The 14,171-nt window shown below is 41.7% G+C and overlaps 1 protein-coding gene and 1 long non-coding RNA gene across 16 annotated transcripts in view; one reads left to right on the top strand and one right to left on the bottom strand.

Moving 5' to 3' along the window:
• FBXW11 (F-box and WD repeat domain containing 11) overlaps positions 1-4,500 on the bottom strand; it is a 122,877-nt gene extending 118,377 nt beyond the window's left edge. For 5 of the 8 annotated variants that reach the window (XM_073889944.1, XM_073889955.1, XM_025867037.2 and 2 more), the window contains exon 1: positions 4,316-4,500. In XM_073889944.1, the coding sequence (XP_073746045.1) occupies positions 4,316-4,360 (45 nt within the window). In that variant the 5' untranslated portion in view covers positions 4,361-4,500. The remainder of the gene's footprint in view (positions 1-4,315) is intronic. The other 3 variants (XM_073889970.1, XM_025867038.2, XM_073889962.1) reach the window with 2 other exon arrangements.
• Positions 4,501-4,655: 155 nt separating this feature from the next.
• The window catches only part of LOC112820071 (uncharacterized), a 64,213-nt gene continuing 54,697 nt past the window's right edge, over positions 4,656-14,171 (top strand). For 5 of the 8 annotated variants that reach the window (XR_003207034.2, XR_012377241.1, XR_003207035.2 and 2 more), the window contains exon 1: positions 4,656-4,973. This is a non-coding gene — a long non-coding RNA (uncharacterized lncRNA). Of the gene's footprint in view, positions 4,974-6,455; positions 6,704-12,008; positions 12,089-14,171 lie in introns of those variants that run through there. The other 3 variants (XR_012377238.1, XR_012377237.1, XR_012377240.1) reach the window with 3 other exon arrangements.

Below are 14,171 nucleotides of genomic sequence, written 5' to 3'. Positions count from 1 at the left end.
CTCAGGATCAAACAGCACTACTCAGAGGGATATACAGTTGACCCTTGAACAACATGGGAGATTAAGGACACTGACCCTCCCAGATAACAGAAAATCTGCATATAACTTTTGACTCCCCAGAAACTTAACTACCTAAGAGCCTACTGTTGATTGGAAACCTTATCAATAATATAACCAAGTGACTAACACGCAGTTTGTATTTTGTATGTATCATATATTGTATTCTTACATAAAGTAAGCTAAAGAAAATATTAAGACAATCATAAAGAATAGAAAATACACTTACAGTACTATCCTACTAGAAAAAAAAAAAAGGTATGTAAGTGGATCCACACAATTCAAACCCATGTCGTTGAAGGGTCAAGTGGCTGTATGTGCTGCTCTGTGAACCTACGCAATGGCCTAGTGATTTTCCTGTGCAAGCTGTTTTCCGGTTAGAGCAGTCAAGAGACAGGGGTACCAAGACACGTGCACAGGATCATGTTTGTCCTCGTCAATTCTGAAGGGACATCTAACCTACTCCAAACCAGAAGCAAAATTGATATATCTGAGCCACAGCCCCTTGAGGCAGGCAAATGAGTCTATAAATACCTATGCAGTTTATTTCATTCAGATCCTACTTAAACCTTTGTATACTTAATCTGCATTTAGTAAATCAGCACAAGCTTAGGAGTAGATAAGGATAAGTGATAGCGACAAACTAAGATCCAATTTCTTAAAAGAGTCTAAATCCTACTTACTCCACTCAGAAAACCAGTGACAGGAAGGGGGGAAAAATCCAAAGAGAAAAAAAGAGAAAAATTTTCCATAACTTCACTTCTCCTTGGCCTTGTGGCCTGCCTATACTTCAACAGCTCTAAAACACAACACTGATATCTGACCTTCTTAATAAGGTCCAACGTATTTTACCTGTATTACTAAATTCAACAAGTAATACAGCCACTTAGAGACAACACAAAAGGAAGATGAGTCACTTAAGGTCACTTAGCAAAGAGGGGAACCAACCAACAGCCAGCAATAGAGTATAAACTGTCCACTAATTTGTGTTTGGGGGAGGGGGATGGGCATGCTCTCACACCCATAGAGGAAGCAGGGTTACCTTTCCTAACCTTGAACATCAATTTCTGCTATCTTCTAATAGGGAAAACTTACCATCTTTCTCTTCCAATTAGCAGCTGTGTGAGTGCTTTCTAGTAATGAGGGCCGAACATCAGCTCATATTCCTAATTCAAGCATTGATAAACATCATGTGATACATAATGCAGTTTTCCTTCTTTCCAGTGAAGTCCATCACAATAGACATAGCCTTGTAAACTTTGTATACTTCCAACTGGATTACTACTTTTCTACCTCATTAATAATAATGCTCATTCTACCAAAGTCAGAAATTTCAAAAACAGTCCCACAAACTAGGTACAATACTGGTCCAAGATAAGGCCATGAAAGTCATTTGGTGGTTAAATTATTTACCATCAGCAATTATAAATTCAGCTGTCTTAATCAAGAGTTTATAGTCTATATTCAAGACTGAACCAGATGAGGTGCGTCAATTGGAGAAGCACTCTTTGTGGACCGGGCCTGAAGCAAAAGTAGGAGTCACAAGGGGAATGAGGAGGGCATATTTTGGAGATTTAATTATTAGGCTATCACCAGCTTTATTTCTTAGTAAACTAAAAAAAGTACAAGAAAAAAAAGAAAAAGAATCAAATCAGAGGAAGTGGAAGGATGAAGATTAACAAGTTGGAGATAATCAAAAAGCCTATTTCCTGTCTTTAATATAGCTCTTTCTAGAATATCAAATGAAAGTTACCCTGTTAACCATTAAGTACCAAACTGGTACAGGCAGCACAATCACAAATATTTGAGTAGTGAAGCTGACTCATAAAAATCTAAAAATATTTCATGCTTAAGGCTTTCAACATACCATCAGTTTATCCCATTCCTCTCTCTCAATTATGTTATTTTGAAACCAATGTAAAAAGTATTTTTAACCTAGTTTTGGAAACTGTAATTAAAATGCAGTGAATACAGAGAGCCACATGCTATTAGATTTTAAGGCATTATCATTCCTACATTCAATCCTGGATTTACTAAATCAGTTGTTAAATACCTGTGCTATCTACTACACTAAAATAAATACATACACAGTTATGAAAAGGGTTGCCTAAGAGTCTTAACTGGGTATCCCTTTGAGAGAATATCAAAATCCGTATATGAAAACCCATTTCAAAATTGATCTTTTTGTTAAATTTTCTGAGAATCTCAGTTTATAATGTCCTTGAAAGGCTGAAATATCTTTTCAGATCATAAACAAGTAAAATCATGTACAATTAAAACTTTTTTAAAGTTATGAGCATGGGAAACCAATAAATTTAGGCCAGAGATTTTTTTTTACCATACAATCAAAAATACTAAATGAATTACACTGTACTTCTTCTAATTCTTTTGAAAATAAAGACATTTTATTTTTTAAAAGAATGGCAATGGAAGGAGCACAGAACAGCCAATTTCAGAGGCACCAAGTTACAACTTTTCAATGTGAAGTACTCCTTCAGTTGTGAGGACATGTATTGTAGATCCGTAAGAATATGTACTATATATGGAATTCCAATAAGAGATTTTACCAAAATAACCCACTACAAAATTTCTAGAACATCAGAGGCTTTGCTACAATAATAGTTTGATAAATTATACTGAAAAGGAAAAATTACTTAATAATGAAAAGCAAATAAAAACTCACACAATATCCTTTAAAAAGCAAGCACATATGTCTGCACACAAAGCAGAAACGACCAAAGCTTTTTTTTTCTTCTAGTTTTAAAAGAATACTGGAGAAGTCTAGTTCTGTGAATTATGCAAAGGACAGCAAATATTAAGCTGTGTGTTTATGCTACTGTACTTCCATTTTTAAAACATGCATCTCAACTCCCCAGATACCATCATCCACAGAAACCATGCAGCTATCCAACAGACTTTCAGTGTCACCATTTATTATTTATAGCATTAAATGGGGGAAGTGGCTCTGATGTCACCGACCCTACCCAGTGGAATCACTGACTCAATAAACATTTTCACACTGGAGAAATCTGGCTAGGAAAACATTATGCTGGGTTAAGTAGATTCTTTCACCTTTCCTCTCAACCCAGGGGTAGAGGCTGTTACTGTGTTAGGAGAGATACAAAGAAACTGTCAAGGTTTCCACAGGAAGAAACCCTGGGCATGTCCATTTGCTGAGGTAAAGACTTCCTCCTCCCAATTCTCGAGAGCCCGGTTTGATTTCCCCAACGCTCAAATTGGCAGGTAATAGCTGCCATGTTTCTTTTCTTCCACCAAATCATCCACCAAGCAGCAAATTCTTCGCTTCTACTAGCCACTCTCTGATAGTTCTATTTCTAAAAACCCCTTCCGGCTCCAAGTCGTAAAACGGAAAGCGGTTGGGGTATCCGTAGGACCGGGGAGTCTGGCATGGCTACCAATGGTTTGTAATAGAAAAGTGATCGCTTCCCCAGGGGCCTAGGATTCTCTACCCCCCCTTTTTTTTAGTAAGAAAGAACTGGCGGCAGTGATGAGAAGCCCCCCTCCCCCATTTTCCCAAAGCAACGCTGGAAAACACGAAGTTACGGTTTCCCTTTCCTGGAAGATGGAATCCAGAGTACCTGGGGCCTTGCTATGCAAACATCCCTCACCGCGGAGTAGGAAACCCTTTGTCCGAGAAGCCGGACACCACAGGGGCCCGGGAAAGAGGCCCCTTATCCGTCACAGCCTCAAACCCCAGAGCTCCCCACCTCCACCCCAGTAGGGCCTATCCCGGAATCCACACACCCCTACGTTGAGGAGAGGGTGCTGAGACCCCTACTAGGATGCGGAGACCGAGGCCCTGATCGATCTCCTCCGTACCCCCCCTCCCACCACCATCTCATTCGGCCTGAGTGGGGTTTCCAAGAGCGGTGCAGGCCTAGGCCGGAGAAATACGGGGGGGGAAATGCCCTTCTAAGAGAAGGAGAATGAGATGCTAGAGCGAGTGTGAGCTAAGGCCACAGCATAATCGAGCGAGGGTCCTTCGAGAGATGGGCCCGGATATAGGGCAGAGGGAGGAAGGAGAACCGAGGAGCATGGAGGGGGCCGGGCCAGGTCCGGCCTGAGATCTCCAGGGATCCGGAGTAACCGCGCCGGCCCCGAGGCCAGGAAAGCGGGGGCCCAGGTCCCGGCCAAGGCGGCGGGGAAGGGCCAGGGCCCGCCTCGCGCCGGACGTTGAGGTGGGCAGGCCCGCCCGGGGCCGGACGGACGGAAGAACGGTCCAGCGGGCCGCACTCACCATGAGCTCGATGGTCTTGTCCTCAATCACCGAGTCGGGCTCCATGGCGGCCCCGGCGGCCCCGCCTCGCTCTCCCCGCGCAGCAGCGAACGGCCCGGGCGGAGGAGGCGACGGCGGAGGCGGCAGAAGCGGAGGCGGCTATCGTACCCACTCTAGCTGCCAGCCCGCCCGGGCCGCCGGCAGCTCCGCCCTCCCCCTCGGCGAACGCAGTACGCAGACCGAGGACTACAGCTCCCAGCAGGCGCCGGGGGCCCCGCAGAGCGTTGTGGGAACGAGAAGTCAACACCAGGCTAATCTCTCTTGGCAGTCCGAAGCTGAATTCTGAGCAAAAGTAGCACTGCACTGTGACTGTGGGACGTGCAAACCTAAAGAATTAAGGGCGCCCTCAAAATAGGGCCTGGGGAACTCCACGACTACATGTCCCAGAAAGCCCTGCGCGCGGGTTCTCCTTCCGGCTAGTTTCTCCTGACTTCCTGGCAGCCCCAAGCGACTGAGACCGGGACGGAAACTCAGAGGTAACTCTTCACTCGTCAGAGATCCAGAGTGTGAGACCGATTTCCGCACATGCGCAGTCGATGCTGCAGTGCCTAGTCGACGTCTAGGTAGCGGCGCTGGGGGTCCGTGAGCGTCTGGTGCTAGGGACAGATGATGAAGACAGGTGGGTTCTAGATGCGTTAGGAGGACTTGGGGCTCGGGTGTGGGAGGGGCAACAAGCGAGAGAAGCTCGGGCAAGGAAGAGGTTCTGAGAGTATGGGCATCCCAGAAGTGAGGGGTTTGGAAATTTCGTTGGGGAAAGTGGGTTTATGGAGATGAACTGTGGTGCTGTCTGTACGCACCACGAACTGGGAGGAGCTGAGAGATGAAAGGGAGCCTGTGTATATTGAGCCCCTCTTATTCATTCGTTCAGAATATATTTATTTTTTAAACTTCCAACCTCTGCCAGGTACCAGCCTAGGCACTGGGAATCAGCTCCGATTCTAGTGGTGGGAAAACAGACATTAACCAAAAGAGAAGGCGCTAAGAAGGATCGCAGCTGGAGACTCCTAGTGAATTCTGCCTTCGGCTCTGTGTGAACTTTGTCAGGTCTATTAGTGCCCGCTAACCAAAGACCACCAGGTACATACTGATTGAACAAGTTGAGTTAATTACTGGTTACAGTGAGGAAGAATACCCACCATGAGAACTTATAGGCGTCTGGGTAAGAGTTGTTACGTGTTTTGGGAGAGGGTTTAAGGAAATGGGGCTTTACTCTGGATTAGATGCTGTCAGGAAGTGGGGGTAATTCTATGATTGAGCATCTCAATCATGCCTGGAACAAGGGACCAGTAGATTGAGGCTGAAGCTATAATTGCTAAAGAAACAGGAGCCCCTCATCAGTATGGGGGATGTTCGGTCATTTTTTGTGGTTTGGACATTGTTCGTGACTTATCTGCGTTCAGATATAATTAAGGAGTGATCTTATTTCTGTCTTGATCTATCCACAGTCAGAGAATGGCCCCATTTGATGTTTACATTCTGTGAAATTCTGTTCAACAGGAGAGCACAAGGCCTACCTAAGACGGCCATCTATCATCTAGTAACATTACAGCTTGGATAATTGTACCAGGCCAGCTTCCAAATATCAGAGACTGTTTTTCTCTTTCTCTAGTGTTTTGAATTCTCTGCACCTGTCAAGTGAGGGGACTTAATGACCTAGAAATCTTTCCATTTCTAAGGATCAAGTTATTACAGTAATTTGTATGCATGCAAGGCATAGTGTAAGTTCCACGCTGATAGAGTTTGAAGTTTCGTAGTCCTTATCTGGTGCTTTCCACCAAAAGAATTAAAAGAAAAGCAATAGGAAGAAAGAGCACAGAATTGGAAAGTTATTGCCACTAACTTGCTGTCTGAATTTCACCAGGCCCCTTCCGCTGCCTGGGCCTTGGTTAGTAAAACAGGAGTTAGAATAAATGACCTCTGTTTCAGTTATATGGTGTATCATAATAAGCCATGCCCAAGACTTAGTAGCTTAAAATAACAGTGGTTTATTTTTACAATTGTGTGGGTTGACTGAACACAGCTGGGCACACATAGTATACTGAGGTTACTCATGAGACTGCAATCAGCTGGGAGCTCATCAAAATGGCTTCTCATCCTCTAGGGCCTCTCTTCTTCACCTGGTGTCTTACTCAAGCTTCTGCATGGTGACTGGCTTCCAAGAAGACAAGCCCCAATGAGCAAATGATTATCAAGCCTTCGGTCGCACCATGCTTGCTAATGTCCCATTGGCCAGAGCAAGTCATACAACCAAGCCCAGAGTCCATGTAGGAAGGGACTATGCAAGGTTCTGAATACCAAGTCAAGGTTCATTGAGGACTACTAATGTAACAGCCAACCAAGACCCCTGAGGTACCAGCATTTGCCACAGGACCTAGCACATAGGGTTAGGGTAGGAGTCACAAGCTGAATTCCCCAATATGTATGTTTACCCTACAGCATTTTTATTGTTTTAAAATTTGACATTTTCACATTTTAAAGTCTGAGTTTGCATCTTCTCTTGAAAACTCAGACTATCTGGCTTTTTGGCTGTGTGGCAACAATATGCAGGGGTTAAGTAGCAACTACCTTTTTTACACGAAGCATGTGCTCTATAGATTTCTCCTGTCCCCATTGCTCCCTGTTGTCTTATATCTGCATGCTCCACTCAATTTGTGTGCCTAAGCCATAGAGAGTTTTGAATTTGCAACCCTTGCTGTTAGAACTGTAATGGAGATAACTCAAGGTTTCTGTCCTTTTATTAAAACCATATTCCACCATAAGAGGAAAAAATACTTTTAGGTCAAATTCCAGGAGCTCAATGGGATTAGAAAGTCATATATTGATAGAAGCTTTACCCAAGCTATATGAGAGGCAAGCTGAGCCAAGTCTTTTATTACTTATGTCAAACAAGAACTCAGATTCTCAGATTTTAAGTGCTTCAGGCTGGAAGCCAACTGGTGATTAGATTTGGTCATCACTAAAGGCAGACGACCTTAAGTCATAGTTCCCCCCAGTTTTTCAGATAGGTCTGCTCTGGGGTTTACAAGACCCGCTAACAGCAAAGTGGTCAGGTCCACAATCCCTTAACCGAAACCCTGAGGTCCAAAACATTCAGAATTCAGACTTGCTTAGATTGTACAAAGACAGTATGGTAAACATACTATATATATAATGAAACACACTTAGTGGAGTCTAGGAGAGCACTTGATAATCAAGCACATTAACTTTTGTGCCTCAGACCGTATGTTTGCCGTTACCAATTTATAGCCTCTCAGTTCCAAAATCCATTCTTCTTTTACATACTTTGGAGTACTGGAGTCCAACTAGGACCCTGTGAATGTTTCTTCTCTGCCAGCTGGCACAACACTTAATTTTGTCATTAGAGAGCCCTAGAGGAACACAGGTAAATGAAGGATCTTCTCTTCCTAGTTCTGGTATACTTTATTTTCCTTCTTGCTTTTGTGGTATACAGAAGCAAATGGTTTGCAGAACCATACCTTCCCCTTCCCCTACCCCCTGCTCCCAACATAAACACACACAGGTGGCTAGGACATTCAGAGGGTGGCTTCTCAGTGAACTCAGTGACACTTCAGTGGGCAGTTTCCTGCCTGCCAGACGCAACCTGTAGCACCTCAGCAAACTTCAACCATCCAATGGCCCATAACTAACCTCTCCCCAGTGAGGTCTGAATCTCAGCCTAGCAGTGGGGGTGGGAGGGCTCTTCCAAGTTTGTTTTTTCCTTTGGTACTCTGCCTCAACCCTAAAGGTAGTGGTTGCTCCCTATAACCGCTGTTTCTGTATTTAGCGTTGTCTTTGCCCCTTAGTACTTAATACCCTGTTACTAGTTAATAGTTCTTTCTGCTTTGTTTCTTTTGTTTATTATTTATTTATTTTAAAGATTTTATTTATTTATTTGACAGAGACACAGCAAGAGAGGGAACACAAGCAGGGGGAGTGGGAGAGGGAGAAGCAGGCTTCCCGCAGAGCAGGGAGCCTGATGCAGGGCTCGATCCCAGGACCCTGGGCAGACGCTTAACGACTGAGCCACCCAGGCGCCTCTCTTGTTTTTTAGATTCCACATATAAGTGAAATCGTATGGTATTTGTCTTTCTCTGACTTATTTCACTTAGCATAATACCCTCTAGGTCCATCCATGTTGTCCCAAATGGCAAGATCCCATTCTTTTTTGTGGCTGAGTAATATTCCATTGTATATGTATACCACATCTTTATCCATTCCTCTATCAGTGGACTTGTAAGTTGCTTCCATATTTTGGTTTTTGTAAATGCTACAATAAACATAGCAGTTCATGTATCTTTTCAGATTAGTATTTCCATTTTCTTTGGGCAAATACCCAATAGTGGAGTATTGGATCATATTGGTATTTCTATTTTTACTTTTTTGAGGAAACTTAATACTGTTTTCCACTGTGGCTACACCAATTTACATTCCCATCAAGAGTGTAAGCGGGTTCCTTCTCCACATCCTCACCAACACTTGTCATTTCTTCTCTTTTTGATACTAGTCATTCTGACGGGTATAAGATGACATGTCATTGTGGTTTTGACTTGCATTTCCTTGACAATTAACGATGTTGAGCATCTTTTCATGGATCTGTTAGCCATCTGTATGTCTTCTGTGGAAAAAATGTCTATTCAGGTTCTCCACCCATTTTTTCAATCAAATTTTTTTGGTATTGAGTTGCTTATTTCTATAGTTTGGATATTAACCCCTTATTGGACATATCATTCGCAAATGTCTTCTCCCATTCAGTAGGTTGCCTTTTCATTTGTTGATGATTTCCTTTTGATATGCAAAAGCTTTTTATTTCAGTATAATCCTAATATTTTTCCTTTGTTTCCTTTGCCTGAGGAGACATATCTAGAAAAATGTTGCTAAGGTTGATGTCAAAGAAGGTACTGCCTATATATATTTTCTTCTAGGAGTTTTACGTCTTCAGGTCTCACATTTAGGTCTTTAATCCATTTTGAGTTTATTTTTGTGTATGGTATAAGAAAGTGGTCCAGTATGATTATTTTGCATGTTGCTGTCCAGTTTTCCCAACACCATTTATTGGAGACTGTCTTTTCCCCATTGTATATTCTTGTCTCCTTTGTCCTAGATTAATTGCATGTAAGTGTAGGCTTTTATCTTGTGTATTTATTCTGATTCATTGATCTTTGTGTCAGTACCATACTGTTTCGATTATTAAAGCTTTGTAATATAAACAGTTCTTTATATCAAATTTTCCCAAAAAAGAATATGGCAGATGTGAGGGTATGTGACTTTCAAAACTAGATCATGAGGTGTTGTGGCATCCTTCTAGCTTTCTCTTGGATTACTCTCTCGGTTGGGGGGAGGGGGGGGAAGCAAGCTGCCATGTCATGAGGATACTCAAGCAGCCCTGTGGAGCTGTCCACCTGGTAAAGAACTGAAGCCACCTACCAAAACCCACACTGTCTTGCCAGGCCTGTGAGAGGGTCAGCTTAGAAGTGGCTCCTCTTGCCCCATTCAGTCCTTCAGATGACTGTAGCCCCATCTGACATCTTGATCTTATGAGAGACCCTGAGCGAGAACCAACGGTCTATGTCATTTGTGGATCCCTGACCCACAGAGACTTAGGAGATAATGAATATTTGTTATTTTAAGCTGTTAGATTTTGAGTTAATTTGTTACACAGCAGTAGATAACTAATAGAGATGCAGAAAGAGAGAGCAAGTGAGCTAGTTCAACATATTGGGACTCAGTGAACTCTCTTTTAATCAAAGCACCATAAACCCTTGGTAGGGCTTTAGGTCTTTCCCTTTCTTTTGAATACTGTTGAAGGTAAAGAGTGGCATTTTAAAATGGTGTATTTGACCTCTAATGGGTTTTTTGAATTCAGATACATTATAGAGTGGGATAGTGCACTGAAATTTTGTTTTGTTTTGTTTTGTTTTGTTTTGTTTAAGTAAACTGTGCCCAACATGGGGCTCAGACTCACAACCCTGAATCAAAAGTTGCATGCTACACCCAACTGAGCCAGCCAGGCGCCTCCACTTTTTAAAATATTTTTATTTGCCTTTTTTTTTTTAAGTAATCTCTATATCCAGTGTAGGGCTGAACTCATGATCCCAAGATCAAGAGTCACATGCTCAATTAACTGAGCCAGCCAGGTTCCTTGCACTGAAATTTTGAATTAATTCATTTCCAACAGAATGTCCAAGTTCTCTTAGGGGAGAATCTTGTGAAACTCTAAAAAAGAGAATGGTGGTAAGAAGTATTAAAGGGGTGCCTGGGTGGCACAGTTGGTTAAGCATCCGACTCTTGGTTTTGGCTCAGGTTGCGATCTCACAGTCGTGAGATCGAGCCCTGCGTCTTGCTCTGCACTCAGTGTGGAGTCTGCTTGGGATTCTCTCTCCCTGTCCTCCCTCTGCCCCTCCCACTCATGTTCTCTCTCGCTGTCTCTAAAATAAATAAATTTTAAAAAAATTATTAAAGATAGCAGCACGGTATTTATCCATATGACTAGGCTCCATGTCTTATCCATCTATAGAATCAAAAATAAGGTAGTTATCATAAAATACAGATTAGCACATTTATTTGAACTGAAAAACAGCCAAACTTTTTCTGACAGTCTTTTTGGATGACTGGTTTGATAGTGTAGACTGGCTTTTTCAATAATAGATGTTAGGTGAGTTATATCTTTAGTTTTACAATTTTTAGGAAGATACACTTAAAGCACATAAATAGAAACATTTCACCAATTAATTTATTGGCAAACATGTATTGAAATTAATATTTGTGTTTCCCAACCCTTTTTAAATTTATCAGGTGAAAGAAGATATCTCCAAGTGAAAGTTGTATTAGTCAAAATAGAATACACTATGCCACAGTAGCAAATTAATCCTGTGCAACCCTATGTATCGGTCCAAATTCAGTCAGAGAAGCAGAACCACTGAGTGTATTAAGGGATTTCTTACAAGAAGTTGACCTTATGTAATTGTTAAATCTAATTAAGCAATCTCTGTAAGCCTGTTGTCTTCACAGTCGACACTGGATCTAAAGACCTTGGGGCAGGCAGTCAGGAAGGGAAGATGGAAATAAGATGTGTGAGAGCAAGCGTAAGCCAAACTAGAGCCCATGAGGATGGACTGAAACCTGTCAGTTCTCATATCTCTGACCTTGGTGGTGTGGCTGTCCTGCAGAGGCTGGAGCCCTTTGTCAAAAAGCTGAACACCCAACCATGGCCCAGGAATCAGGGAAGCTAAAGGAAGCTGTAAGGGAACTTGGAGTGATTGCAGACCCAGCCACTCTTCACACCAAGGAGATATGGGAGCAGATCAATGACAATGTATATGGGCTCTAAAATGACTTCAGTTTTATTTCTACTCTCTTGTGGCCCACCCTAATCAGAAACACAGAGGAACAAAATTCAGGGAAATGTGGCTCAGCCTAGCCAAGCTGGCACATTACTAAATTTCCACACCCTGGGAACATAATGTCTTAACACACCTATTTTGTTCATGCAAAGTCCAAAGGGGGGCTAGCTAGCCTTCTATCTTGTTACACAGTCTGGAATTCATGGTCTCCGATATGGCTGGGCAGGGGTGACAGAAGGGTGGGTCACCCAGCTATTAACTGCCTTATCTCAGAAGTACATCATTCCTGCTCACTGTGCAGTGGTCAGTACCAAATCACACGGCCCGGAGAAGCTGCAAGGGAGGCCAAGCAACATACTCTCCCTGTCCACCTAGAAAAAAGGAAATGAAATGTGTAAGTACATAGGATCGTCTCTGCTACATGGGTTTAATTAATAATTATTTCCTAATTCTTGGTAAAGACTTTTAGGTATGCTTTCCCGAAATTGAGAAAGTGAATTTCTCCAGTGATGATAGAAAAAATGCTTTTACTAGTCAGGTAATTTCCAGTACTTTGCTCTCAACAAAATTGAGTGATGATTGAATTAAGTTTTAATGATAATTTGGGGTGCCTGGGTGGCTCAGTCATTAAGCGTCTGCCTTCGGCTCAGGTCATGATACCAGGGTCCTGTTTCAAGCCCTGCATTGGGCTCCCTGCTCCACGGAAGCCTGCTTCTCCCTCCCCCACTCCCCCTGCTTATGTTCCCTCTTTTGCTGTGTCTCTCTCTGTCAAAGAAATAAAATCTTTTAAAAAAAAAGTTTTAATGATAATTTAAAATAATTTTGCTGGCCAATCACTATGTAATTTTTAACATAATAACACTGAAGGAATCCAAAGAAGTTGTATAACATTGCTAGGAGACAACTTTCATTCTTCTTGTACAAACAAGTCTTTTAAGTACTAACATCTATAAAAATGTGACCTAAAAATAAATTTGATGCCAAATCATCTCATTCTAGCAATAAGTAATATTCATGCATGGATATGCAAACTATTTCTTAGTTATTGGTTTAAAGATGTAATAAAATTCTGTTTAGTCATTATCAAAATGTTCATGTACTTATTGTTCTAGAGGCCAGAAGTCTGAAATCAAGCTATGAGCAGGACCATACTCCCTCAAAGGCTCTAAGAGAGAGTCCTTCCTTTCTTTTTTTCTTTTTCTTTCATGTTTTAACTATGGTAAAATAGGCCTAACATAAATTCATCATTTGATACATTTTTAAGTGTGCAGGACAGTGGCATTAAGTACATTCATGTTGTACAACCATCACCACCATCCATCTCCAGAACTTCTTACATTTTCCCAAACTAAAACTCCATACCCATTAAACACTAACTCCCTGTTCCTCGTCCCCCAGCCCCTGTCAACCACCATTTTGCTTTCTGGTTCCATGAATTTGACTAAGGTACCTCATGAAGTGAATCACATAGTATTTATTCTTTTGCCACTGGGTCATTTTACTTAGCATACTATCTTCAGGTTCATCCATGTTGTAACGTGTCAGAAATCCTTCCTTTTTTAAGGCTGAGTAATACTCTATCGCGTGTATAGGCCACATCTGGTTTATCCATGCTTCCATTGGTTCACACTTGGGTTGCTTCTACCTTCTGGCTCTCCCGAATAATGCAGCTATGAACATGGCTGTACAAATAACTCTTCAAATCCCTGCCTTCATTTCTTTGGGGTATATACTCAGAAGTGGAATTTCTGGATCATATGGTAATTTATTTTTAATTTTTTTGAGGAAGTGCTGTACTGTTTTCCATAACAGCTGTATCATTTCACATTCCCACCAGCAACTGCACAAGGTTCTAATTTCTCCACATCCTTGCCAACACCTGTAATTTTCTGGGGTTTTTTTTCTTTTGTTATTGTTGTTTATTTTGTTTTTGATAAGAACTATCCTACCAGGTGTGAAGTGGTATGTCCTTGCGGTTTTGATTTGCATTTCTCTTATAATTAGTGATGTTGAGCATCTCTTCATGTACTTATTGGCATTCTTTGCAGGAATGTCTATTCAAGTCCTTTACCCATTTTTTTAATCCAGTTGTTTTTTCAGCTTTTTGTTGCTGTTATGTTACAGGAATTCTTTATGTATTCTGGATATTAATTTCTTAGAAGATATATAATTTGCAGATACTTTCTTCCATTCTGTGGTTACCTTTTCACTGTTGATAGTTTCCTTTGATGCATGAAAGATAAATTTTGACATATTTTTTGTTGTTGACTATGCTTTTCATGCCATACCTAAGAATTATTGCCAAATCCAATGTCATGAAGCTTTCTCCTGTCTTCTAAGAGTTTTATAGTTTTAGCTCTTATATTTAAGTCTTTGGTCCATTTTGAGTTCATTTTTTTAATACAGTATAAGGTAAGGCTCCACCTTCATCCTTTTGCCTTTCTTACCTCTTCCAACTTCTGGTGCTTCCTGGTGTT

Source organism: Callorhinus ursinus, unplaced genomic scaffold, assembly GCF_003265705.2.
Source record: "Callorhinus ursinus isolate GAN/ISIS: 27379988/994484 unplaced genomic scaffold, GSC_fseal_2.0 scaffold3, whole genome shotgun sequence".
Taxonomy (NCBI): domain Eukaryota; kingdom Metazoa; phylum Chordata; class Mammalia; order Carnivora; family Otariidae; genus Callorhinus; species Callorhinus ursinus.
This window is presented reverse-complemented; position numbering and strand designations above follow the sequence as displayed.